Source organism: Equus quagga, chromosome 10 (assembly GCF_021613505.1).
Source record: "Equus quagga isolate Etosha38 chromosome 10, UCLA_HA_Equagga_1.0, whole genome shotgun sequence".
Taxonomy (NCBI): Eukaryota; Metazoa; Chordata; class Mammalia; order Perissodactyla; family Equidae; genus Equus; species Equus quagga.
In genome coordinates, this window is record NC_060276.1 from 102,273,101 (window position 1) to 102,299,184 (window position 26,084).

At 40.4% G+C, this 26,084-nt stretch overlaps 1 protein-coding gene and 1 pseudogene across 1 annotated transcript; both read right to left on the minus strand.

Annotated features, from left to right (window-relative positions):
* Nucleotides 1–11,741: 11,741 nt before the first annotated feature.
* On the minus strand, nucleotides 11,742–12,788 carry LOC124245520 (melanoma-associated antigen B5-like). Its single transcript, XM_046672897.1, has one exon. It carries the CDS (start codon nucleotides 12,786–12,788, stop codon nucleotides 11,742–11,744), a length of 1,047 nt encoding a protein of 348 aa, XP_046528853.1.
* Nucleotides 12,789–25,165: 12,377 nt separating this feature from the next.
* LOC124245521 (melanoma-associated antigen B4-like) lies at nucleotides 25,166–25,741 on the minus strand (annotated as a pseudogene).
* Between the last annotated feature and the right edge of the window lie 343 nt (nucleotides 25,742–26,084).

The window sequence follows — 26,084 nt, forward strand, 5'->3', positions numbered from 1 at the left end:
GCAAGGGCAGGATCTCTGGCGCCCCCTCTGTTCCGGGGTGGAGAGTCACCTCAGTTTCACACATGATTCTCAATTACGCTCTTCTTAGGACATTGGGAACTTCCCTCTGCTGCTGCCCCTACAACTAGGCCCTTACCTCCTTGAGGCCTTCCTTGCAACAGTCAGCCTGGCCCTGTAGATCTAAGAGCAGGTGAGGGAAAGTCTTTGCCTGACACCCTGTATGACTGGGTGATGCTCTCCCCAGTCGTCATTTATCCGGGTCCTTATCTTGGCTCCTGTCTCTGTTTTGAAGGGCTTCCTCGGAAATGCCACTTCCCCTCAAACACTTGGACAGTCTTTCTACTGCAGATCCTACAGAGAATGAGTCCATGTCCCAGGAGTGAGGTGAGATGGGGAAGCTGAAGAACAAGACAGAGGGCTTCGGGTAGGAGGTGGGCTGTCAGAGAAAAAAAACATGCTGATCTACATATTTCTTCTTTTTAACCATCCAGACTTGACCTCTTATGTATAACTTCTGTTCTAAAAGATTAACTTACTATAGGGAAGAGGCTGAGCCGGAAAATGTTACAAGACCCCATCTTTTGAGGTTAACTGACGCTGCATATGTAATTGATCATATTGTTACCAGATATTATATCCTTCCTTTCATTATTCATACCTCTCATTTATTTTGGTATTTTTATTGCTCTGGCTATGTATTCCAATCCAGTGCTATGGTCACAAAATGCGTTTTCTTTTTTTTAATTGCCTAAGATATATTTTGGAGCAGAAGAAAAGTCAATAAGGATACACAAAGTCAGGTTCAGGGTGGGAAAGGTGGAACAGCGTTTGCCCTAGACGAATTTGGACCAGGTGTCTAGTCTAGCTCTGTCACTTACCTCCTGTGAATATGAGGAGTTCTTCATCTCCCAGTTGTGTTTGATAAACCCCATCTTGTAAGACTGTGGGATTGCATGTACTGAATCTAAAGCATATGTCAAGGCAAATATTGGGGATTTAGTGAATGGCAGTTATGATGATTTTTACCTAGACAATATCACTCTCTTATGTGGGAATTTTTTTTTTAATCTAGGATGTGTCAGAGAAAATGCAACACTCTCAGACAAAAGAATCAGCCAAAAATTCTCTTTTGCAAGCAAGTTAAATAGCTTTTCCCTATTAGAACATTTATCATTTAATTTTGGTGTGGGATTTTTTGTTTTCCCACCTGGATGCCACTCAGAGCTTCTAGAATTCTGTCAAGGACCAACTTTTTCAGTCCTTCTCAACTGCCCTTCCATCCAAATGACCTCTATTTTCATTTGTTTCTTCCCCACCCAAATCTAGCCCTCCCTTAGAATTTGCCAAATTACACTCAAGATAATCTAATTAAAATTCTCTTTTAATGCAGTGAGATCTGGCTCTACCAGTTCAAACCAAAAGTGTCAACACAGTGGCTTCTGTCATCTCACCTCAAGGGAGCTCACCCTGACTTTTCAGAAACTCCTTGGAGACAATGTGCATAGAATACGTATACGTGCACTTTTTTCTCCTGCATTGAGATAAGAGCAAAGACATCTTCTATTCCTGCCTGTTAGGGGCTGAATTGTGTGCCCCCAAAAGTTCATGTTGAAGTCATAACTGCCAGTACCTCGGAATGTGACTTTAGTTGGAGATAAGGTATTTAAAGATATGATGAAATTAAATGAGGTCATTAGGGAGCCCATAATCCAATCTGACTGATGTCCTTGTAAAAAGAGATTAGGACACACAAGGAGACACCAGGGATGCATGCACACGAGGGGACAGCCAAGTGAAGAGGGTGGCCATCTGCAAGCCAAGGAGAGAGGCCTTGGAGGAAACCAACCCTGCCAGCTCCTTGATCTTGGACTTCTAACCCCCAGAACTGATGAATTTCAGTTGTTTAAGCCACTCAGTCTGTGTTATTTTATGGCAGCCCTAACAAATTAATAACTTCTGTGCATGGAGATTTCTTTCTGGATTATCTATGATCCCAAAGTAATTCATAAGAGCATATGTAATTGGCCTCCTATTTGACTCATGATGTGAGGGAGGAATTTCTGCACTATGGTTATATGGTGTCTAAACACATAGCACTGGACACTATAGAGATGAGATAGCCATTTACTAATCACCTATACTCACCAGCTGGAGAAGGAGGACAACACATGCCACACTGTGCAACCCAGGGGCTACACTCAGGACCAGAGTGAATAAGCAAGGTCTGTGGAAGCAGAGGTTGTAGTATCAAGGGGATGAGGTAACCCCTAGTTCCCATGGCAGGATATGATCAGTTTGTTTGAATAATTCCAGAGGCTGGTAGGGAACAGAAATCCACTACTTAGGAATAAGCAAGATCTGTTCTCCTTGTCCCTTTGATAAAGACGCTAGTCTGGTAGGGGACTTTATCCACAAGTGAAGAGTACGGAGGGGAACTTTCAGTTAGGCAATTGGAGGCCCTGCTGGTTTCACCAAATGTTCAGGTGGCACATAATATAGGGCCTTAATTTTAGACCTGACAGAGATACCACCTACAAACATAGGGTTTTTTACCCACCACACAAGAGGAACCGAATAAAAACTGGAACGCCAGGCTTATGGCAAGGAAAGGGTTTTTATTTGGGGTGATATCAGCCAGGAGACAAGAGTGAACCCTCAAATTTGTCTCATTTCTTCTCGTCTCCATGAAAGAGGGGAGGCAAGGAGTTTTGCAGGTTTGTGAGGAATGTGGCTGATTGTAGAGAGGTGCAGGGAGTCAGTGGCCCTGCTGGTCAGAGCTTTCCCACCAGCCTGCATTCAGCCTTGGGATGCTGTTTGCAGGGAGGAGGAGGAGATGATAAGGAATCCAGGTGGGCAACCTTGGCTGCTTGTCTCCATGGCAGATAGGATTCTGGAGCCAGGGAGCCAAGGAGTAAGCAGGGAAAGAGTGCTGTGGTTTTAACCCCCCATATGCTGGGTTTAATGCAGAGGAACTGATATCAGGGCTGGCATCAATTCTCCACTATTTCATGTTCATTTCTCAATCTTGAGGTATTTGGGGCAATGACCCATCTAGCTACTTCCTGCTGAATTGGGGCATAGGTTGTTCCATCTTATTGAACCAGTCTTTTAACAAGGTAGTGATGTAGATGGGCTCCCAAAGTTAGGCATGTATCATGTAAGTAAGTAACCAGGTATTTAATAAGGAGCATTTCTAGAGAAACAAAAAGAAAAAACTAGGTTAATATGGTTGCAGCAAATTATAAAGCAGTTTCTGAGCCCAGGTGGCAGCCAATCAAGATTCCTAGAAGTCAGGTTCAAAGCATCTTTTGCAGTTTAAAATGTCTCTGATGGTGTCATCGGGCACTTTGGTATCTTTTCCAGTGGCTTACACAGCAGCCAGCTTGAATTTCTCTTAAGTTTATATCAAGTCCTCCGGTTTCAGTTTGCAAGGCTTTAGGAAAAAGGGCAGGTTCAGTTTTTAATGATTCCAAATGAAAATGATGGAAAAAAACAGAAAACATTAGTTTGGAGATTTGTTATTTCAGATATTTCAGGAGATTAGAAGAATTCAGGATCTAGTCCAGTTTACAGATATAAAACAAAAACCTCAAAGACAACTTGCAGAACCAAAATCTATAATTTATAAATGTGTATTATAGTTTTTATTGAAACATAATTTTTTTACTCTAAAATCACCTCATTTTTACCAAAGATAGCCAAATTAAGATTAACTTGTTTGCAAAATAAGTCTAGTTTTAATAAACTTGGCCCAATTATTTACATAAATACAGTAAGAATAGCAATTGATCATATAGGCTCTTTTAAATCTGCCTTGCTGGAACTTTTTATAAGGAATCTCCAATTGAACTTTAAAGGCCTCTCAAGGCGAGGAAAGCAAGACCAAGAACTTCTCATCAGACTCCACCTGCAATACATACAGATTTGGGTGAATTTCTGTCTTTGAGAGGTTCCCCAAAATATTGAGGTTCCTGGTACCTGCCAGAGGGAGTGACATTTTTTACTCAACCATACCAGGTTACTGGGAACCCATAAGCAAGGTACCAGGCCAATGTTTTCAAGTGGCTTTATTCCAGAAAGTCAACCTTTATTCCTTAAAAGCTGTCTTGTCACATCTGAATCTGTATGTTTTTCTCAAATATGACATTCAAGTCAAAGCCTTGATATTATAAGCAGTGTTCCCAATTGTGTCCTGTTATAAGGAGGACAGATTTTTATTGAACTTATGAAAATATTTATATAGCCATAAAAATAAGAATACTTAGTCACTGAGAATTTCCAAACTCTAGAGGGATCAGGTATGGAGAAAGAGATAAATTTTTGAATTTTGTTTATAAAAGCATACTTCTATCAAAAAGCGATGTCATAGTTAGCATAAGAGAAAAGAGGAAAAGATTTCCTTAAATCTGAGAAAACAAAACACAAAACATTAAAAAATCAGCAATATTTTAAACAAGAAATCACAAAAATTATAATTATCCCCATTAGTTCATTTAGTTTTATGTAACCAATTTTTGATTTTCTGATGGCTGTTTCATGAGGCCATCAGTTTTTGAGTTACAGTTCTATAATTTTTACCCAGTTTTGTTTTACAATCTGAATGTTTATCAGAAACTTGTATTCTAGAGTAAGTGCCAGAGTCCTTTTTATGAACTTTTCAGAAGATAAAACATATTTGCAAAAACATAAAACAACTATTTTTAAATAATAAAATATTTTAAAATGGCAATTGACAAAGAACCTTGGCTATTTCTGTGACATATAACACTTTATCATAGGTCCCCATGAAGTAATGTTTAATTATCCCTTTAACCACAGTGACAGTTGAAGAATTTTAGGTGAATGCAGAGAATTAAACAGCTGTAAGAAAAACCTTAGTATCTGTGATTAAGGACCTGATGAAAACAATACAGGAAATTTATTTTGATAAAACATAAAATCCTTATTCTGGCAGACTACTCAAAGAACAAAACCTTTTTTTTAATATTTATTTTTTTATTGCAGTAACATTGGATTATAACATTATATAGCTTTCAGATGTACATTGTAATATATTTCAAATTCTGTGTAGATCACATCATGTTCACCACCCAAAAACTAATTGTAATCCATCACCTCACATGTGAGCCTAATCACCCCTTTTACCCTCCCCTCTCACCCCTTCCCCTATGGTAACCACCAATCCAATATCCATTGCTATATGTTTGCTTGTTTTTTGTTTTTTTTTAAGGAAGATCAGCCCTGAGCTAACATCTGTTGCTAATCCTCTTTTTGCTGAGGAAGACCAGCCCTGAGCTAACATCCATGCCCTTCTTCCTCTACTTGATATGTGGGACGCCTGCTACAACATGGCTTGATGAGTGGTGCCATGTCCACACTCGGGATCCAAACCTCCAAATCCTGGGCTGCTGAAGCGGAACATGTGAACTTAACCACTGCACAACTGGGCCAGCCCCTCCTTGTCATTGTTTTTATCTTCTACTTATGAGTGAGATCATATGGTATTTGACTTTCTCTCTCTGACTTATTTCACTTTGCATAATACCCTCAAGGTCCATCCATGTTGTCACAAATGGCCAAATTTCATCATTTCTTATGGCTGATTAGTATTCTACTGTGTATATATGCCACATCTTCTTTATCCATTTGTCCCTTGATGGGCGCTTAGGTTGCTTCCAAGTCTTGGCTGTTGTGTATAGTGCTGCAATGAACATAGGGATGCAGGTATCTTTATGCCTTTGCGTTATCAAGTTCTTTGGATAAATACCCAGCAGTGGGATAGCTGGATCACATGGTAGATCTATTCTTAATTTTCTGATGATGCTCCATACTGCTTTCCATAGTGGCTGCACCAGTTTGCACTCCCACCAGCAGTGTATGAGGGTTCCCTTCTCTCCACGTCCTCTCCAAAACTTGTTGTTTCCTGTCTTGCTAATTATAGCAATTCTGACTGGAGCGAGGTGGTATCTCATTGTAGTTTTGATTTGCATTTCCCTGATAGCTAATGATGGTGAGCATCTTTTCATATGCCTGTTGGCCATCCGTATATCTTCTTTGGAGAAATCTCTGTTCAGATCTTTTGCCCATTTTTTAATTGGGTTGTTTGTTTTTTTGTTGTTGAGCTGTATGAGTTCTTTGTATATTTTGGATATTAACCCCTTATCTGACATATGATTTGCAAATATCTTCTCCCACTTGTTAGGTTGTCTTTTCATTTTGTTGATGGTTTCCTTTGTTGTGCAGAAGCTTTTAGTTTGATGTAGTCCCATTTGTTCATTTTCTCTTTTGTTTCCCTTGCCTGGTCAGACATGGTACTTGAAAATATGCTGCTAAGACTGATGTCAAAGAGTGTACTGCCTATGTTTTCTTCTAGAAGTTTCATGGTTTTGGGTCTTACATTCAAGTCTTTAATCCATTTTGAGTTGATTTTTGTGCATGATGTAAGGTAAGGGTCTATTTTCATTCTTTTGCATGTGGCTGTCCACTTTTCCCAACACCATTTATTGAAGAGACTTTTCATTCTCCATTGTATGCTCTTGGCTCCCTTGTCGAATATTAGCTGTCCATAAATGTGCAGGTTTATTTCTGGGCTCTCAATTCTGTTCCATTGATCTGTGTGTCTTTTTGTCCCAGTACCATGCTGTCGTGGTTACTATGGCTTTGTAGTATATTTTGAAATCAGGGAGTGTGATACCTCCAGTTTTTTCTTTTTCCTCAGGATTACTTTGGCTATTTGGGGTCTTTTGTTATTCCATATAAATTTTAGGATTATTTGTTCTATTTCTGTGAAAAATGTTGTTGGAACTTTGATAGGGATTGCATTGAAGCTATAGATTGCTTTAGGAAGTATGGACATTTTAACTATGTTAATTCTTCCAATCCAAGAGCAAATAAATTTTCTGCCCCTTTTCTCTCTCTTCTCCTTCTGGGATACCTATAATACAAATGTTAGTGTGCTTGATATTGTCCCAGGTTTCCCTTAGACTGTTCTCATTCTGTCTAATTCTTTTTTTTCTTTTATCTGTTCAGCTTGGGTGATTTCCTCTGGTCTTTCATCTAGCTTGCTGATCCATTCTTCTGTATCCTCTACTCTGCTGTTGAGTCCCTCTAGTGAATTTTTCATTCCTAGTATTGTATTCTTCATTTCTGATTGGTTCTTTTTTATATTTTCCAGTTCTTTGCTGATAAGCTCACTGTGTTCATCCAGTCTTCTCCCAATATCTGTGAGAAGCCTTATGAGTTTTTGTTTGAACTCTTTGTTGGGTAGGTCACTTGTTTCTGTTTCATGTAGTTCTTTTTCTGGGGTTTTGTCCTGTTCCCTTGCTCGGAAAGTATTACTTTGTCTCCTCATTATGCCTCTTTCTCTGTGCTTATTTCTGTGTATTAGGTGAGTCAGCTATGTCTCCTGATCTTGGAGAAGTGGCCTTATGTATGAGATGCCTTATGAGGCCCAGTAGTGTGCTTCTCTCTCATCACCAGTCCAAATGATCCAGGAGTGACCCTTTTGTGGGCTACTTATGTCCTTCTGCTGTGGCAGGGTTTCTCTTAATGCAGGCATCCAGGGAGTCTAGTCTTTCCTTCCCTGGCCAGCTATTTGTACATCCCATTTGGAGAGCCTCAGCCCCATTGGCTACAAGGTCTACCAGAACACTCCTGTTGCATTTTTCCTGTTAATTGGGTAGGTACCCAGTGTAGCTGGTTGCTAGGCTCAGGGGCTTACAGTTGCGATAGGCCTCAGGCCTACAAGGCTGTTGTCACTTCTTTTAGGAGTTCAGCTGAGTGGGGCTGGACCTAGCACAGGAGCACTCAATTGTTTCAGGTTTTGGAAGGTGGGGCTGATCCTTTTTATGCCTATTTGTGAAGCACAGGTCTTCTGCCACTGATAAGCCTCACCCTTCACAGGACCACACACAGTGTCAACACAGTCCTGGTCCATACACACTTCCCCACCGCCTGGAGCATACTCCAATGGCCCACTGCAGATGTCCCCACCTCTCCACCAATGCCCCCCACAGTTCACCTGGTCCTCACACAGTCCCTACCCCACAGAGGCAGGCACACTGGCCTGCCTGTAGAGGATCAAACCACCCAGTCAATGCAGGTGGACAAGTAGCCTGAGGGCTTGCTGTTGGGTAGTGCCTGTCACTAGGGCAAGATGCCTGACCTGGCTGAACTGGATTAAATCTAGTGGGTGTGGCAGACCCCTGGGCTAACAGGCCAGGGGAAGAACTTCAATGGTGTCTACCAGGGTCTGTGTCAGCATGCCTGGACTAGGTCACAGTGACCACCACCATGTCTGAAGGATGCTTATAGCAGTATCGGCCCCTGCTCCAGACCTCACTCTTCTGGGAAGGACTGTGTACCTTAAGGTGGCTACTGCCTGGTGAGCTGAGAAACGCCACTGCTCCCAAAGGTGGCTTTTTTTCTCTCCAGAATGAATTTCTGCCTCTTCAGCCTTAGTCAGGACTGTCCCTTGTTGTGGGGATTCTTTTTATCCAGTTTTCTACTCGGGGTAATTTTTCCAAAAATAACTATAACCTGATTGTGTTCATGGGAGGAGATGAGTTCAGAGTCTGCTTATGCCACCATCTTGACAAGATCTCTCAATTATCCAGAAAAAAACTTTTATAAAGTGTTTTTTTGTTTGTTTGTTTGTTTGTTTGTTTGTTTTACCAAGAGCAGACTAAAAGTTTAGGAAAGTTATCTGTTTAAGAAAAAGGACATCGTTTTAATTTTGTACCAGTTCACTTATTTTTTTTTTTAGGAAGATTAGCCCTGAGCTAACATCTGCTGCCAATGCTCCTCTTTTTGATGAGGAAGACCGGCCCTGAGCTAACATTCATACCCATCTTCCTCTACTTTATATGTGGAACGCCTACCACAGCATGGCATGCCAAGCAGTGCCATCTCCGCACCCGGGATTCTAACTGGCAAACCCCGGGCTGCTGAAGTGGATTGTGCACACTTAACCACTGTGCCACCAGGCCAGCCCCTTTACCAGTTCCCTTTTGACATTTAAATTTATTTACTTAATTAAATTTATTTTAATCTTAGCCAACTTGACCAGGCATAAAATTCCTCAGGGTTTTACCTTTGTAAACTTTTTGTCACTTACTTTTTTATATTTAGAATTTGTCCCAGGTTTCCTTTTTTCCCTTCTAGTACTTTAGGGCAAATTTATCCTTTTTGTAACACAAGAAGCAAAAATACTTTTATTTTTTATATCTTCTTACTGAAAACATATATTTTCTTTTTCTTGTATACAAAGATTTTTCCTCATCAATTTTTAGTAGTTTTAATTACATATGTGAGCTAGAATTTTTAATCCTTAGAAACCTTAATTTCTAAGTAAAAAACCAAGTAAGCAATTATAAATGTTCCTTTACATTAGCATTCTGTAACCTGACAAATTTACAAATACCTTTCATAATTTTTAGAACCATGTTACTTTATAGTAATAAAACACAGGTGTGTTTATTAGTAGACCCAAACACTTTTTAGTTTTTCTGTTTTAAGAAGCCAAAAGTAGGTAAACTTAGACATGTTCAGCAATAATGTTTCAGTGTTCCATCCTATCCAAAAATGACCCAGATACTCAACAGATTTTGTCATTTAACTTAACTTAGTGAAACACGAAAGTGTTAAGGTACCAAAAATATTTTGGAAGCTTTTTTTGAAGTATACAGACCATGAAACACAATTATTGTACTCAAAAACTTTTACCCATTTTTATCTATTTAAATTATTTGTTTTTAGCAATCATGTTAGATTACTCTCAAAGACTTTGTGTGACATCAAAGCAGTTAGCCATCATCTTAAGTTGTTTTAAGTACATACATTGTAATACATAATTATTGTTAAAACGTTTCTCCAGAAGCATTTATCTTTTTACGTTTATTTAGTTTACCTGTTCTCAACAATTATATTTAGATTGTCTACAAAAACCTCATGAGACATTAAACAAAATCAGGTATTATTCTAAGTTATTATGCTTGTTGACAAATTTTCTAACAGAGATGACATGAGCTCGCTTGCCCAGTAAACCTAGCCTGTATGTCTGCATCACATCCAATGCTAATAACTCTACGGTCATGCCTATTTTAAATCAAACCAGCAAGCTTAAACAGGCTTTCATTTACCAAAGATCATTTTATATCATGTTAAATAACTTTGAGTTTTAGAAGTTTTTGCATATTAATTAAAGGTTGTATTCCATTGTGAGAGATTTTGGTTCCGAGATTGAGGGTAGAAAGTCCTACAACTATTCCCACTCCAAATGCGCTCCCAGATGGCCCCTCCATGAATGGAAGGGACTCAAAGAAGGGGAAGGAAGCTCATGGGCATCCCCGAGGTGACTTATCCTATTTTAGAGTCTGTCAACTTACCAGAATGAAGAACAAATGAAGAAACAAACAAATGAACAAATCTAGAATCTGTTTCCTCACCATAAGAAAATGTGCCTAGGATCAGCAGTGCTGGGCCAGACAGAAAGTATTGGGGACAGTCCCTAGGGCAAATCACTTAGGCAGGTGCTGGACTGCTTCCCAGGAAATCTCAGTCAGCCAAGGGCCACACAGCCATGGGCAAGAGCCTCCTGGCTGGCTCACCAGATTGTTACCACCTACAAACATAGGTTCTTTACCCACCATGAAAGAGGGGCCAAATAAAAACTGGAATGCCAGGCTTATGGCAAGGAAAGAGTTTTTATTTGGGGTGATATCAGCCAGGAGACAAGAGTGAGCCCTCAAATTTGTCTCATTTCATCTCATCTCATCTAAAGAGGAGAGGTGAGGGGTTTTAAAGGTTTGTGAGGAATGTGGCTGCTTGTAGAAAGGCGGGGGTAGTCAGTGGCTTGCTGGTTGGAGTTTTCCCACCAGACTGCATTAGGCCTTGGGACATTGTTTGCAGGGAGGAGGAGGAGATGATAAGGAATCCAAGTGGGCAACCTTGGCTGTTTGTCTCCAAGGCAGATAGTGGATTCTGGAGCCAGGGAGCTAGGGAATAAGCAGAGAAAGAGTGCTTTGGTTTTAACCCCACATATGCTGGGTTTAATGTAGAGGAACTGATATCAGGGCTGGCATCAACAGCACAGTGCAGTTTTTTATTCAAATATTGTCTCAGCTCTGAGGCACATCATCTGAGGGTCTGGCCTCTGTTCACCACAGCCTTGTCTAGTCGACCATGTAGCTTAATTTAAAATCACATGGCACAGATTGACTTGCAGCTTCCCAAAACTTAAACTGCCTTGCCTCAACATATTGATACTTTCCTGCTCTCACCTGGAACACCTCTCTTCTCACTCACTCTTTTTACTTTCCTGTAAGTCATACAGGGTATCTCAATATCTTCCTTATAAGATTGCAGCTACTACCTTCAAAAGTTCTATGGGCAGAGGCTGGGTCTCTATCTTAGCACCCCAGTTACTAACACTGACTCTTCCAAAGAGCAGATACTCAACTGATATTGGGGGAATAAAAGAGAAACTGAGTAAGAAGTCTAACTGTTAATACTTAATATCTCCTACATTCTTTAGCGAGCTAAGCATCTGAATGCATACATCTTTTAATTTTACAAGACAAAAGACTGAATGGAGTCAGGAAAATCAAAGTTGATCATGTTTTATTTTTTTCTATTCCATTATCCCAACAATTTTACTTTGGGATTCTTTCACATTTCCACGATAATCCCTATTGTGATGTCATATTTTCTTGTCTGGATGATTAAAAAAAAAGCCTCAGACTTCAATAGGGGTGGGAGAAGCTGCTAGATGCAACCCTGGAACATGCTTGGCAATGGCCAGTAGTGCCAGGCCTGGCTGCGACTCTGGCTAGAGCTCTCTCTTCCTCATCTTGCAAAGCTTCTTCATACTGTAATGGGAAAGTGGTAGGGACGGTATCATTGATTTTTGCCATGAACTCCAGGACTTCCATCTTGCTGGTTTCAGCATGGGCTTTTGGGCCCCACAGGAATTCATAGCGTAGAGGATCACTGTTGGGCACCTGCCGGTACTCCAGGTATTGCAGCCTCACCAAATCTTTGGTGATGAGCTTCCTGGGCTCCCCATAGATGTAGTGCTTCCTCCCAGCATATACTTGCATCATGTTCAGAAATTTCCAGATCTCCTCCTCAGTGACATGATTTCCTTTTATGAAGATCATACCCAGGATATTCATCAGGAGGCCAGTCTTGGGTAACCCTATGCCACCTCGCACCCTCCCATTGTTGGGGAGCTTCAGTTTGCTGACAAGGTCATATGAGTGACTGGTTGAGTCAGCTTCCTTCACTTCAACTGCAAATGCAAGCTCAATGAGCTCAGAAGCTCTCTTGAGAATCTCAGCAAATTGGTCCTCATAGTTTCGATGGACAAGCCTCAGCATGTCTTCTTTCAGAATAGGCTGTTTCATTTTGTACTTGTACAGAAGGTACTGTGCCAATAAATCCGCCTTTATATTTAGGATGTCACTGCATGAGTTCCCAGTAGAAAGTAAGACCTGGGAGGAATGTGGACGTTCCTCACCCTGGTTATTGTCACCTTCATGAGATATTCTACCAAAAATACCTGGAGAATTAATGCTGGTAGATGAGGCCATCCAAGACCCGTGGGAAGTGCTACTTGACTCCACAGCTGATAAACTCTGGGAGTTACCCTCCAAAACAGGAGAAGAGGAGGAAGGGGGCTCTTCTTCTGTTGCTGCAGTGGCCTGAATGTTCCTGTCACTCTGGGAGTCATCTTGGGTGTGGCGGCGTTTCTCACGGGTTCGGTGCTTACTCTTTTGACCCCGAGGCATGACGACTATGGTCAGGGACAACAGTCAGGAGTATGAGTAGTAGGGCAGGTGATGAGGGCCCCCTGGAGGAGGAGGGTTGAGAGGGTGTGTGATCCTTCAGCATGGAATACAACCTTGGCTTATAAGGAAGGCTACATTTGCAGTTTTCCTTGAGGGCACTGCTCTAAAAACCCACAAGTCTCCTGTTCTCCTAATTAGCTTATCCCTTAGGACACCTGTGAAGGAAATTAGAGTGAGTCTTAGCGTGCATCCTGCTAGCCCTGCCACAGGCATACTGGAGTGACAGCAGGGCCTAGCAGCCTTCTAGGTTGAGGAGTCTCTTATTTCACATTCAAGACCATCATTGAGCTGGTGGCAAGTCATGGGACCCATTCCCTCTGCTGTCCTGAAGTTGACATCACAAACCTCCCTGGGACCCATGAGAAGGAAGTAAAGGGGGTCCTCAGCTTATTACCCCTGTCCAGGCGCCCCCAGTGCTGACTGCTCAGTGGGGAGTTTCCCGTCCTGGCCTCTTTGGGGTCCTCAGTCCTCATTAAAGTCCTTGCTTTTGGCTCTCCATAGGGCCTGGTGTCCCCACCCCTTACATTGAGTGGTGGCTGCTCCTTCAAACTAACAATTTCACTTCTCATAGACCCGACATAAATAAGTGTTGGGGGAGCTCTAGCTTGATAGCCCTGCCTTGGGTCTTCAAGGGCTGAGGCTAGGAGTGGGGCCAGGTTCTTTGTTTTCCCTTCTATTTAGTGGTGGATGGTCCCTTAGTCCTTGCTTTGACACTTGTTATGGCCCGGAATTCCTCCTTCCCTTACCCTAAGGGCTGCCCCTCATACTAAGGCCAGCACCACCCTGAGACCCCCTAGGAGGTAGTGAGGATCTCCTCATCTGAACATACCTGTCCTTGGTCTCCTGAGGCTGAGAGTATGGAATGAATTCTATGGCGTTCCCACACTGTTATGGGGTATGTAGTTCCCTTAGTCCTCACAGTACTCACTTTGGCCACTGGAAAACCCTGGAAATACTCTCAATGCTGGCCTTAGACCATACCCCTTAGACCAAGTCCCTTACCCTCTTGTGACACCATAAAAGAAAGTGAGTATGTCATATAATGCGAACAATGCCCAGGTATCCCAGGGCTACCAGCAAGGTGTGGTCCTCTTAGTCCTCACTCAGGGTCTATACCTTGACCCCTGGCAGGGTCTGGGACTCCTTTCTTTGCTTCCCTGAGGACCCTCCCCTCACACCAAGGCCCTCATATCTCTGACACCCTTCTTACAGTCAGCCTGACAGCCCTGCCCAAGGCATCCCAGGGTTTATGACAGGGGCAGTCTCTGTGCCGTCTAACTGTTCTGGGCTCTGGGGTCCCCTCAGTTGTCACTCAGGGTTCTGTCCTTGATTCCTGGCAGGGCCTGAGATGCCTCCATTTACTGTCCTAAGTCTCAAAGCCGCAGACCAAGGCCCTCACTCCCTGGGGTGACAGAAAGGGAAATTCAGGGAATGCCACATGAGGCCACTCCTGCCTGTGCCCTTCCAGGATGACATTAAGATTCAGGCTCCTTGGGGCCCTCTCTGTTCACGTTAGGGGTGTCCCCTCAGTCCTCACACAGGACCTTCACCTTGACTCCTGGCAGGCCCTGAGTTTTCTCTGTCTTTCAATTTAAAGTCATCCACACAAACCAGAGCTCTCATGCTCCTCAAAACCCTGAAAATAAGTGAGGGGATGCTCAGCCTGGCAGTCCTGCCTTGGCCTTCTAGGTCTGAGGGCAGACACAGACCAGTCTCTGCGACTCCAGTTATTAAGTGATGTTTTCCTCCTCAGTCCTCGTTCATCAGTCCTCATCTTAACTCCTATCTCTTCTCTGAAAGGCTTCCTGGGAAATGCCACATCCTAGAAAACTCTTGATTAGTCTCCCTACTTCAATTCTTAAACAGGAAGGGTTGAGTCCCAGGAGTGATGCGAGATGAAGAAGCTGTAGCACGGGCTGGGGGCTGAGGACAGTTGTGCTATCAGAGAAAACACACTGATCTCTTCCTTCTATTCACTAGCCAGACTTCGCCTCTTAGCGAACTTGGCTTCTAATAGATTTACTTTCTACAGGGAAGGGGCTGAGCCAAATGATTCTGTGAGCCCCTGACCTTTTGCGGTTTGCTGACATTTCCTTTGTAGATAATGATATTGTCACCAAATACTATTTCTTCCTTTCTTTATTCATACCTCACATTTATTTTGATATTTTTGTTGCTTATGTATTCCAAAGCAATATTTTGGGTATGAAAGTCTGCCTTTTTTAATTGAGGTCATATTGGTTTATAACATTATATAAATTTCGGGTGTGCATCATTATATTTTGACTTCTGTACAGACTACCATGGTGAATAGAATTTTATTGTGTTTACCACCAAGAGTCTAGTTTCCATCCACCACTGTACATATGTACCCCTTTACCCCTTTCACCCTCCCCTGTCTTGGAATAGTGAGCAGAAGAATGAGTTCAGTGACACAAGGGGTGCCTCAGACTGGAAGGAGTGGCACAGTGTGGGCTGTAAAGGAATTCAGACCAGGGTCTAGTCCAGCTCTGTCACCAGCCTTGAAATTGAGAGTATTCCAACTTCTTTATCTACAAAGTGAGTCTGATAAAGTCTATCATGTAGGACTATAGACATATATGCGATGTATGTAAACTAGCTGGCACAGTGTTAGGCAAAGTTTGGTGCTTTTAACGAATGGCAGTTATTACTAAGACGATTTTGATACCAGATGATAACAGAATTTTATTTCCAGTCTATATTAGAAAGTATGCAACTCCAAAAAATGCTGCTGAGCAAGCAAAACTAGGTAGTATTTTCCCATTACAGCATCTGTTATTTAATATGGGTGTGGGGTCTTCTCCAGCTGGATGCAACTAAAAGTTGGTCAGGGACAGCACACAGGAGTGTGAGCAGGAGGGCAGACAATGAGGGCACCTAGAGGAAGGAGGGTGAGATGATGGTGAGCACCTTCAGCAGGGAGATACCACCTTGGCTTTAACCAAGGCCACCTCTGCAGGGTCCTTGAGGGCTTGGCTCTAGGACCTCACAGGGCTCCTGCTCTCCTGGTCAGCCTGCCCCCTGAGATCCCTGTGGAGGAAGTTAGAGTGAGCCTTGGGCCACAGACAGACAGCCCTGCCTGGGTGTTATCAGGGTGAGAGCATGGGCTGGCAGTGGGGATTCCTGTGTCCTGGGCTTGGGGAGTCCTCTCAGTTCTAAATTCCTTAGAGTTTATTACTTGAAATTCTTCTTTACGTAGAACATTTTCCTTGTTCACCATTTGTTATCTTGAGATATTGGTAATACTTATTTACAGTGTTCTCTTAAAATTGCTAAATCTCTTCTGCACAATTTTATCTAAGATCACTTATTTCCGCTTCTTTCATTTGTGATTGCAATACTTATAAAAATTGTTATATAAATCCTTTCAAAGAACTAGCTTTCACTAGTTGGCTCTACTGTCTCCTAATTCATCACTTTTGCATTTATCCTCATTATTTCCTACCTTCTACCTTGGGTTTAGTATGGTATTCTTTCTCTAGCTTCTTGAATTGCTTAGATATTTTAAACATTTTTCTAATAAATCTATTTAATGCAATGAATATCCCTGTAAGTACCACGTGGGCTGTTTCCAACAATAGTTATAGAGAGCTTTCTGTGTGGTGCTCACATTTTTTACAAGTTGAATATATCTCTCTCAATGTTCTTATAATTTTTTTTGAATATGTGTGTGTTTATGGATACAAACACTAGGGCATGTAAAAAATTATTTTTGAGGATTGGAACAGTTATTTAGAGGAGGTTTCAGATTTCAGGGTCCATGGAGTGTTTTGCTTTGTTATATTTTACTTATTAATGATAGAAGAAATTTGAACAAGTTTGCTAGTAACAGAGTTGCTTCTTTTTTTTCAGAAGTGAAAGGAAGGTTTCACGTGAGAAAATCAATAAAAAGAATTGGCCAACTGAAAAATTCAGATTACCCAGGGGCCGGCCCTGTGGTTAAGTGGTTAAGTTTGCGCGCTCCACTGCAGCAGCCCAGGTTTTCGCTGGTTTGGATCCTGGGCGTGGACATGGCACAGCTCGTCAGGCCAAGTTGAGGTGGTGTCCCACATGTCACAACTAGGAGGACCTGCAACTAAGATATACAACTATGTACCGGGGGGATTTGGGGAGATAAAGCATAAAAAAAAAGAAAATATTGGCAACAGTTGTTAGCTCAGGTGCCAATCTTTAAAAAAAAAAAATTCAGATTATCCAGGAAATCAGAAGCTACTCTAAATCTATAACTCTGAGGGGATTATTTTTTATTCATAGACTTTATTTTTTCAATCAGTTTCAGGTTTACAGAAAATTTGAGCGGAAATTACAGAGTTCCCATATACCCTGTCACCTCCTCACACACATAGTTTCTCCTATTATTAACATCTTATCTTGCATTAGTGTAGTGTATTTGTTATGATTAATAAGCCAATATTGATGAATTCTTATTAACTAAAGTACATAACTTACATTAGGGTTCACTCCTTGTGATGTGCATTCTATGAGTTTTGGCAAATGTATAATGACATGTATCCATCATTTTAGTATCATACAGAGTAGTTTCACTACCCTAAAAATCCCCTGTGCTCCACTTATTCATCCTTCTCCCCATCCCCCTGAACTCCTGATCCTTTATACTGGCTCCATAGTTTTACCTTTTCCAGAATGTCATATAGTTGAAACTATATAGTATGTGGCCTTTTGAAATTGCTTTCTTTCACTTAGCAATATGCATTTAGGGTTCCTCCACGTCTTTTCATGGCTTGATAGCTCATTTATTTTTATTACTGAATAATATTCCATTGTCTGGATGTTCCACAGTCTGTTTAACCCTTCATCTATTGAAGGACATCTTGATTGCTTCCAAGTTTTAGCAGTTACGAATAAAGCTGCTATAAACATTTGTGTGCAGGTTTTTGTGTGGACTTAAGTTTTCAACTCATTTGGGTAAACACAAAGGAGTGCAATTGCTGGATTGTATGATAAGAATGCATTTTCTTTCATAAGATTCTGCTAAACTGTCTTCCCATGTGGCTGTACCATTTCTGCATTCCCACCAGCATAGAATGAGAGTTCCTGTTGCTCCAAATCCTCTCCATCATTTGGTCTTGTCAGTGTTTCAGATTTTAGCCATTCTAATAGGTGTGTAGTGGTATCTCTTTGTTTTAATTTGCAATTCCCTAATGATATATGATGTTAAGCATCTTTTCCTATGCTTATTTGTAGAAAATTTGTATCATTTTTTCTTAAAGATTTGGTAAAACTCATCAGTGAGCCCACCTGAGACTATTGTTTTCTGTTTTAGAAGGTTATTAATTATTGATTTAATTTCTTTAACAGAGATAAGTCTATTCAGTTTATCTACTTTTCCTTGTGTAAGTTTTGGTAGATTGTATCTTTCAAGGAATTAGTCTATTTCATGTATGTTATCAAATTGGGGACAGAGTTGTTTATTATGTTTCTTTATTATCCTTTTAATGTCCATGAAATCGTTGGCAATGACCTCTCTTTCATTTTTGATATTACTATTTGTGCCTTTTCTCTTTTTTTATTTAACCTGGCTAGAGGTTTATCAATTTTATTGATATTTTCAAAGAATCAGCTTTTGGTTTTGTTGATTTTCTCTACTGATGTTTTCATTGTCATTGATTTCTGCTCCAATGTTTATTATTTCTTTACTTCTGCTTACTTAAAATTTAATTTGGTGTTCTTTTTCTAGTTTCCTAAGTGGAAGTTTAGGTTATTAGATTAGATCTTTCTTCTTTTCTAATATATGCATTTAGTGCTATAAATGTCCCTCCAAGCACTGCTTTTGCTGCACTCCACAAATTTTGATAAATATGTATTTATTTCATTTAGTTCAGAATGTTTTTTCTAATTTCTTTTGAGAGTTCTTCTTTAACTCATGTGTTATTTAGAAGTATGTTGTTTAATCTCCAAATATTTGAGGTTTTCCTGCTATTTTTCTGTTATTGACTTCTAGTTTAATTCCATTGTGGTCTTAGAGCATACTCTGTATGCTTTCTATTCTTTAAATTTGACAGTGTGTGTTTTATGGTGCAGATTGTGATCTATCCTGATTATGTTCCATGTGAGCTTGAAAAATGTGTTTTTTGCTGTTATTATATTTTCTAGAAATATCATTTAGATATAGTTGATTGATGGTGTTGTTCAGTTCAACTGTAGTCATGCATGGCTTAATGACAGGGATACATTCTGAGAAATGCATTGTTAGACAATTTCATTACTGTGCAACATTATAGAGTATACTTACACAAACCTAGATGGTGTAGCCTACTACACACATAAGCTATATGGCACCGATCTTATGGGACCACCATCATATATGTGGTGTGTCATTGACCAAAACATCATTGTGCAATGCGTGGCTATATACCCTTACTGATTTCCTGACTGCTGCCTCTGTCAATTACTGAGAGAGGTGTGTTGAAGTCTCCAACTATAATAGTGGATTTGTTTCATCAGTATTTTCCTCATGTATTTTGACACTGTTTTTTTGTGTGTACACATTAAGGATTGATATATCTTCTTGGAGAATTGACTCCTTTCTGATTATGTAGTGCCTCTCTTTATCCCTGATAATTTTCCTTGATCTGAATTCTGCTTTGTCTGAAATAAATATGGCTACTCCAGCTTTCTTTTCATTTGTATTAGAATGATATATCTTTTTCCATCTCTGTTAGCGCTGCCAAATTAGCTGAGATAGATGTAGTCAAAAGTTAGCATAAGGGAAGCCATGTTATAGAAGGAAGCCATGCTGGAACTGTAAATGACCCTGACTCACCAGACCCCCTGCCCCCACCTTATTCTCAAAGTGTGCTTTAGAGAAATGCTTAGAACTGCACATAGGCAAGCCAATAAGTAGCCAGTCAGTAATCGGTAGAAAAAGTGACTTGTTAGCAGAAGATTTAAGTCCTCTGTCTTAAAATGTTCCTTCTCTCTCTGATAAGAAAGCACACTGATGTTTTCTTAGATTCCTTAGGAATGTTGCATTCAGCAGATCTGAAATTTTTGTCTCTGGAGAAGTGGCCAAGGATCTGTAGTGGTCCAACACCTGGCATTCCTGAGACCATCTCCCTTTTCCCTGCTCTTTAGTTACATTCATATGTAAATATCGGTTTCTTTGGCTTTTGTGTCCCTGAGCTTCACAAGGTAAATAGAAGTTACAAATTGTTAAAAGCCCAGGTGGCCTCACGTTGAGGTTTTGGCTAATTTGGTCCTTGTAAGAAACTGAAGCTTCCCAGGCCCAACTCCTTGGCTTCCTGGTGCCAGAATCTACCATCCACCATGGAGGCAGACATCCAAGGACAGCAGCCTTTGGATTCCTTTATCTTTCCATCCCCTTCTCTGCAAGCAGCCTCACAAGGCCAAATGCAGGCTGGTGGGAAGGTATCAACCAGCAAGGCCACATACTGCCCCCCTACAAGCAGCCACATTCCTCACAACCTTTAAAAACCCTTGCCTCCCATCTTTCAAGGAGAGGAATTTGAGGGCTTATTCTCGTTTCTCGGCTAATGTCTCCTGAAATAAACCCCTTTCTTTGCCATGAACCTGGCATTTCAGGTTTTACTTTGGCCCCTCTTGTGTCATGGTTAAAAAGAACTTGTGTTTGTGGCCTGTAACATCTCTTTAGTCTATCTGCATCTTTATATTTAAGGTGGATTTCTTGTAGACAGCATATGATATGATCTTGGTTTTTTTTTCTTTCTCTGATTAAAAATGTCTGTCTTTTAATTGGTGTATTTAGACTGCTGACTTTTTAAGTAATCATTGGTATAGTTGGATTAATATCTACCATATTTGTTACTGTTTTCTGTTTATTGCCCTTGTTCTTTGTTTCTTGTCTCTTACTCTCTTGCTACTTTTTCTGGTTTTGATTGAACATTTTATATGATTATATTTTCTCTCCTCTTTAGCATATCAATTATCTTTACTTTTCTTAGTGGTTGCCCTAGCATTTGCAATATACGTTTACAACTAATCAAAGCCCACTTTCAAATAATGCATTACGAATTCCCAGGTAGTGCCAATTCCTCCCTCCTATTTCTTATAACATTGTTGCTGGCATTCATTTTGCTTATTCATAAGGTTTAATTACTGGATACATTGTTGCTGATATTATTTTGAACTGTCATCTGTTAGATCAAAACAAATTTTACCTTCATTTATTCCTTCTCTAATGTTCTTCCTTTCTTTATGTAGATCTGAGTTTCTGACATATCATTTTCCTTCTCCCTGAAGAACTTCTTTTAACATTCCTTCCAAGGCAGGTCTCCTAGTGAAAAATTCCCTCAGTTTTTGTTTGTCTGAGAGAGTCTTTTATTCTTCTTCACTTTGAAAAATAATTTCACTGGATATAGAATTCTACGTTGGTGGGGTTTTTTTCTTTCAACTCTTGAAAGCTTTAGTTCAGCTCTCTTCTTGCTTGCGTGGTTTGTGAAGAGACAGCCAATGTAATTCTTATCCTTGTTTCTCTGTAGGTAAGGTGCCTTTTTCTCTGTTTTTTTTCGAGAATTTCTTTTTGTTTGGTTTTCTACAGTTTGAATATGTTATGCCTAAGTGTAGGTTTTTTGTTATTTATACTGCTTGACATTCTCTGAGCTTCTTGGATCTGTGGTTTAATATTTCAGTCATTATTACTCGTATATTTTTTCTGTTCCTTTCTCTCTTTCTCTTCCTTCTAGTATTCCCATTACATAAATGTTATACCTTTTGTTGTTGTCCTACAGTTCTTGACTATTCTCTTCTATCATTTTCATTCTTTTTTCTCTTTGCATTTCAATTGTAAGTTTCTATTGACATTTTTTCAAGTTCACTGATTTTTTTCCTCGGCCATATCCAGTCTATTGATGAGCCCATCAAAGGCTTTCTTCATTTCTCTTACAGTTTTTTATTTCTAGAATTGTTTTTTGATTCTTTCTTAGAACTTGCATCTCTTTGCTTACTTTACCCACCTATTCTTGCATATTGTCCACTTTTCCCACTATAACCCTTAGCATATTAATCATACTTATTTTAAATTCCTGATGTGATAATTTCAAAATGCTTACCATATATGATTCTGGATCTGATGCTTGCTCTGCCTCTTCAAACTGTGTGGTTTTGGGTTTTAATATGCCCTGTAATTTTTTTTTTTGAAAGCGAGACATAATGTATTGGGTAAAAGGAACTGCATCAAGTAGACCTTTAGTGCAAGGTTTTATGTTTTTCTGGCCAGAAGTCAGGCTATATTTACTGTTTGCTGTGGCTGCAGGTATCAGAGACTAAATGTCCTCTGGTGTCCTTGTTTGTGTCTCCCCTGTTCTTCTTAAATAAAGATTGAGATGTACAGTTCTTTCAGTTGTAATCCTTTGTTATTATACAGGAGCCCTGTTGATGTGGTGGTGAGGTGTGGGGCAATAGAGAGCTTCTATAATCTGATGATTAGGTCTCAGTCTTTTAGTGAGCCTGTACCCCTGAGCTATGACTTCACATGTGCGTCTCAGTTTTATCACCCCTTAGGTAAATAGGAAGTTAAGAGGGCCTATACTTGGGTATTTCCCTTCCTCCTCCTAGAAGGTTAGAGGGGGCTGGAGTTGGGTATTTATCTTCCCCCAGATTGTTAAGCTCTGGTAAAACCCTAGTCAGTTAGCTTCTGGTAAATAATTTCTCTTTAGGCAGACCTTGTTATGAAGAACAGATGACTTTGGGCATTTTATGGATAAATGGCTACTTTATCCTTCCCCCTGTTGGAAGTACAAGAGGATTTTTATTCTTGATCTTCATTATTTACTGTGAGAACCTGATAGGGCTCCTGGAGGTAAAACTCACAAAAGTTTAGGGACCCCTATTAGACTAGACCCACCTGGAGTTTTTAACTCTCAAGCTACTCTATACTGAGCCTCCAGAAATTTGTCACATACTCTTTAAGTTTTCTTATCCCACTCCTGGTTCCACCACTGGTTTCTGCTCCTGGGCTTCTGCTCCAGTGAGCTGTGATACTCTGTATCCACCAGTCTATCTCTCCATTTTAGGGGGCAGTAGTTAGTCTTGTGACCTCAATTCTCTGATAGATCTAAGAATAGTTGTCAATGTTCAGTTTGTTCAGCTTTTTTCTTCTCCTTACATGCTGGACTGGAGACTGGAAGTGACCAAGAAAAATCTACTTTCCAGCTCACTCAGTTTGTTTGGCAGAAGTCATTTCCTTTTGTCTATAGAACCTGGAGATTTTTTTTTCCTGACTGTTGCTTAGAGACTAATCTCAGTACCTAAACACAGCCTGCAATTTCATGCCACATTGCCCTCTTCATAGGCCATTCAAAACATGGCAAATTTCTTCTTCAAGACAAGCAGGATAGCAAGAGCATATCTGATACCAAAATGATGTCTTATATAATATTATCAAGGGAGTGTTATTTTACCTTTGATATGTAATGTAATGTAATTACTGTAGTCACGTCCCAGCACCTTTGTCAATCTATTCCTTAGAATCAAGCCACAGGCCCTACCTACACATGAGGATATGGGTACACAAAGGCAATGCCACCAGGAGGAATCATGAGGGCCCAATACAATTCTGTCTGCCACAGTCTGCCCTCTAGGCCCCATAGTTTCATGCCCCTACGTTATGCAAAATACATCCCCCACAAAGATCCTCAAAAGCCAGATTCTATTATAACATTAGCTCAAAAATCAGATCTCATCAACTAGATCAAGTCCACCTGCATGTGATGAGATTCTTGGGGTATAGTTGTTAAGTATACAGACTGGACACATCACATCTTTATGTGTGAATCTATGAAACAAAAGAGACAACTGTCCCAACACAACCAATGTAGCATGATGGGACAGGCATAAGATAACAGCTATAGACATGCCTGTGTCAAAGCAGGCGTAATTGAGAGGTAGATAAAAGTCAGCAGACAATAGTAGTTCTGAAATCCCATTGAACAAAGGCTGTTAGTTCTTTGATTAGATTTCAGAGCCTGAAACTAATTCACCTGACTGTCGGCTTTATCCTGTGGGTTCCCTGTTCCAACCTCTATGTTATCCTTACTTTTTTTTTTGAAAGCAACCTGTGTTTGTAGTTGGGAATGTAAAAAAATTGCTTTTAAAACAGTCATCAAGTGCAGTGGGACAAGTACCCATAACACCCACTTTGCCTCCTCCAGTAGAAACATTCTCCCTAGTTTATCTGGGTTTGAAGAATAACTGTCAAGAGCCATTTCACATTTCAGGCTTTAGTCTCTCAACTCTGAGACACACCATTAGAGGTTTTGGCACCGGTTCACCGCTCCCACAGCCTTACCTCACCAACCACACGGCTAAACTTTAACTTCAGTATCACTGAAGAATTGTGGTTTCCCAAATCCTAAACAGACATGTTTCAGGGCATTTACATGTAATTGCTCTTGCTTAGATTGCCATCTTCTACCTCCTTCTTTTAAATTATCCCTCTGTCTATCATGATACCCAACCAACTTCCAAATGCTCTATCACAGAAATCTTAGCATTCCTAGAAATAACATGGTATTTTCCAAAAAGCAGATATTCAGTTAATGTTTAGGGAATGAGTGAGCCAATGACATGATATCTAATTTATTACAATCTAGTTTCTCCTACACTCTTGAGTAAGCCAAGTAAATCCGTGTGTGTATGTGTGTTTAAATTTTTCAGAATAACAAACTGAAATTTAGGGAATCCAAAAGTTGAGCATCTTTCACTTTATTATCTCTATTTCTTGAGCACAACAATTTTACTGCTGAGTTCTTTCATATTTCCAAAGCAATAGTTACTTGATTGCCACATTATCCTGTTTCAGATCATAAAATAAGATGGAAAATTTCCCAATTTGTTTTACAAAACAGCATAGCTCCTACTCTTAAACCTAATACACAACAATAAATATATAATCAAAGTTGTGATTCATAAACTTATCTTCTGAAACTATTTAAATCTTTTACTAAAAGGAATAACATTTAGAAATTAACTGGAAAGGAAGAGAGAAAGAATTAAGAAAGAATAAAAGGAAGGATGGAATGGAGGGGGGCTGGTGGGAGGAAGGAAAATCTCCAAGTTACCCAGTAAAACAAGAATATGAAGATGACGTACAATGTGTTCCCTCTTGCCCAGCAGCAGCCCTCCACTACTTATAAGGTTGACTGCCTTATTCAATTATTTACTTATTCAGAAAGTAAAGAACCTGCCTAAGACTTCACTAGGGGTGCAAAAAGCTACTGGACTTGACCCTGGAACATTCCCTAACCAAAGCAGTAGTACCACCACTGGCTGCAACTCTGGCTTGGGTTCTCTTTTCCTCATCTCATAAAGACAAGGATAGGAAGAAACGGGACCATATCATTGACCTTGGCCAAAAATTTCAGGACTTTCATCTTGCTGGTTTCAGTTTGGGCTCTTGGACCACAGGGGAATTCATATCATGTAGGATCACTATTGGGAACTTGCTGATACTCCATGTACTTTTCCTATACCAAATCTCTGGTAATGAGCTTTCTGGATTCTCCACAAATGAAGTGCTTTCTCCCATCATATGTCTACATCATATTCGGGAATTCTCAGATTTCCTCCTAAGTGGTGCAATTGCCCTTCACAAAGGTCATGCCCAGGAAAGTCATCAGGAGACCAATCTTTGACAATCACTGCCAGCACTCTAACTCCCATCATTGGTGAAGTCCAGTTTGCTGACAAGGGCATAGAAATGCTTAGTTGGCGCAAAATACTTCAAGTCAAGGACAAAGACCAGCTCCATGTGTTAGAGGCTCTCCAGAGAGGATCACAGGAAAATGGTTCTTATACTTTTTGTTGACTTTTGTCAGCATATATGCCTTTGTGATGGGCTCTTTAATTTTATATTTGAGCAAAAGGAACTGCATCAACTAGGCCACCATCTTGTTTAGAGGATTTCTGCATGAGTTCTCAGTGGCAAGTGGGACATGTGAAGTGCTTGAGGTTTCATCCTCTTGGAAGTTGGCACCTTCATCAATTCTCGTACGTGAAACATCTTCAATACTGTTGATGGTGGATGGGGCAATCCAAGAGGCCTGGAGAGTGTTATGTGTCCTATTGGCAGGCAAAGTCTGGGGAATACCCAGAAAAACAGAAAGGAGGAGGAGAGGACCCTTCTTCTCTTACTGCAGTGAGCTGAAGTCCCTCTAGATCCTGGGTCCTACCTCAGCAAAGTACGAATACAGCTGCCTGGTACCTCTCAGGGCTGAA

Coding starts and splice junctions, on each gene's coding strand:
- LOC124245520 (XM_046672897.1), bottom strand. CDS start 12,788: ATGCCTCGGGGTCAAAAGAGTAAGCACCGAACCCGTGAGAAACGCCGC.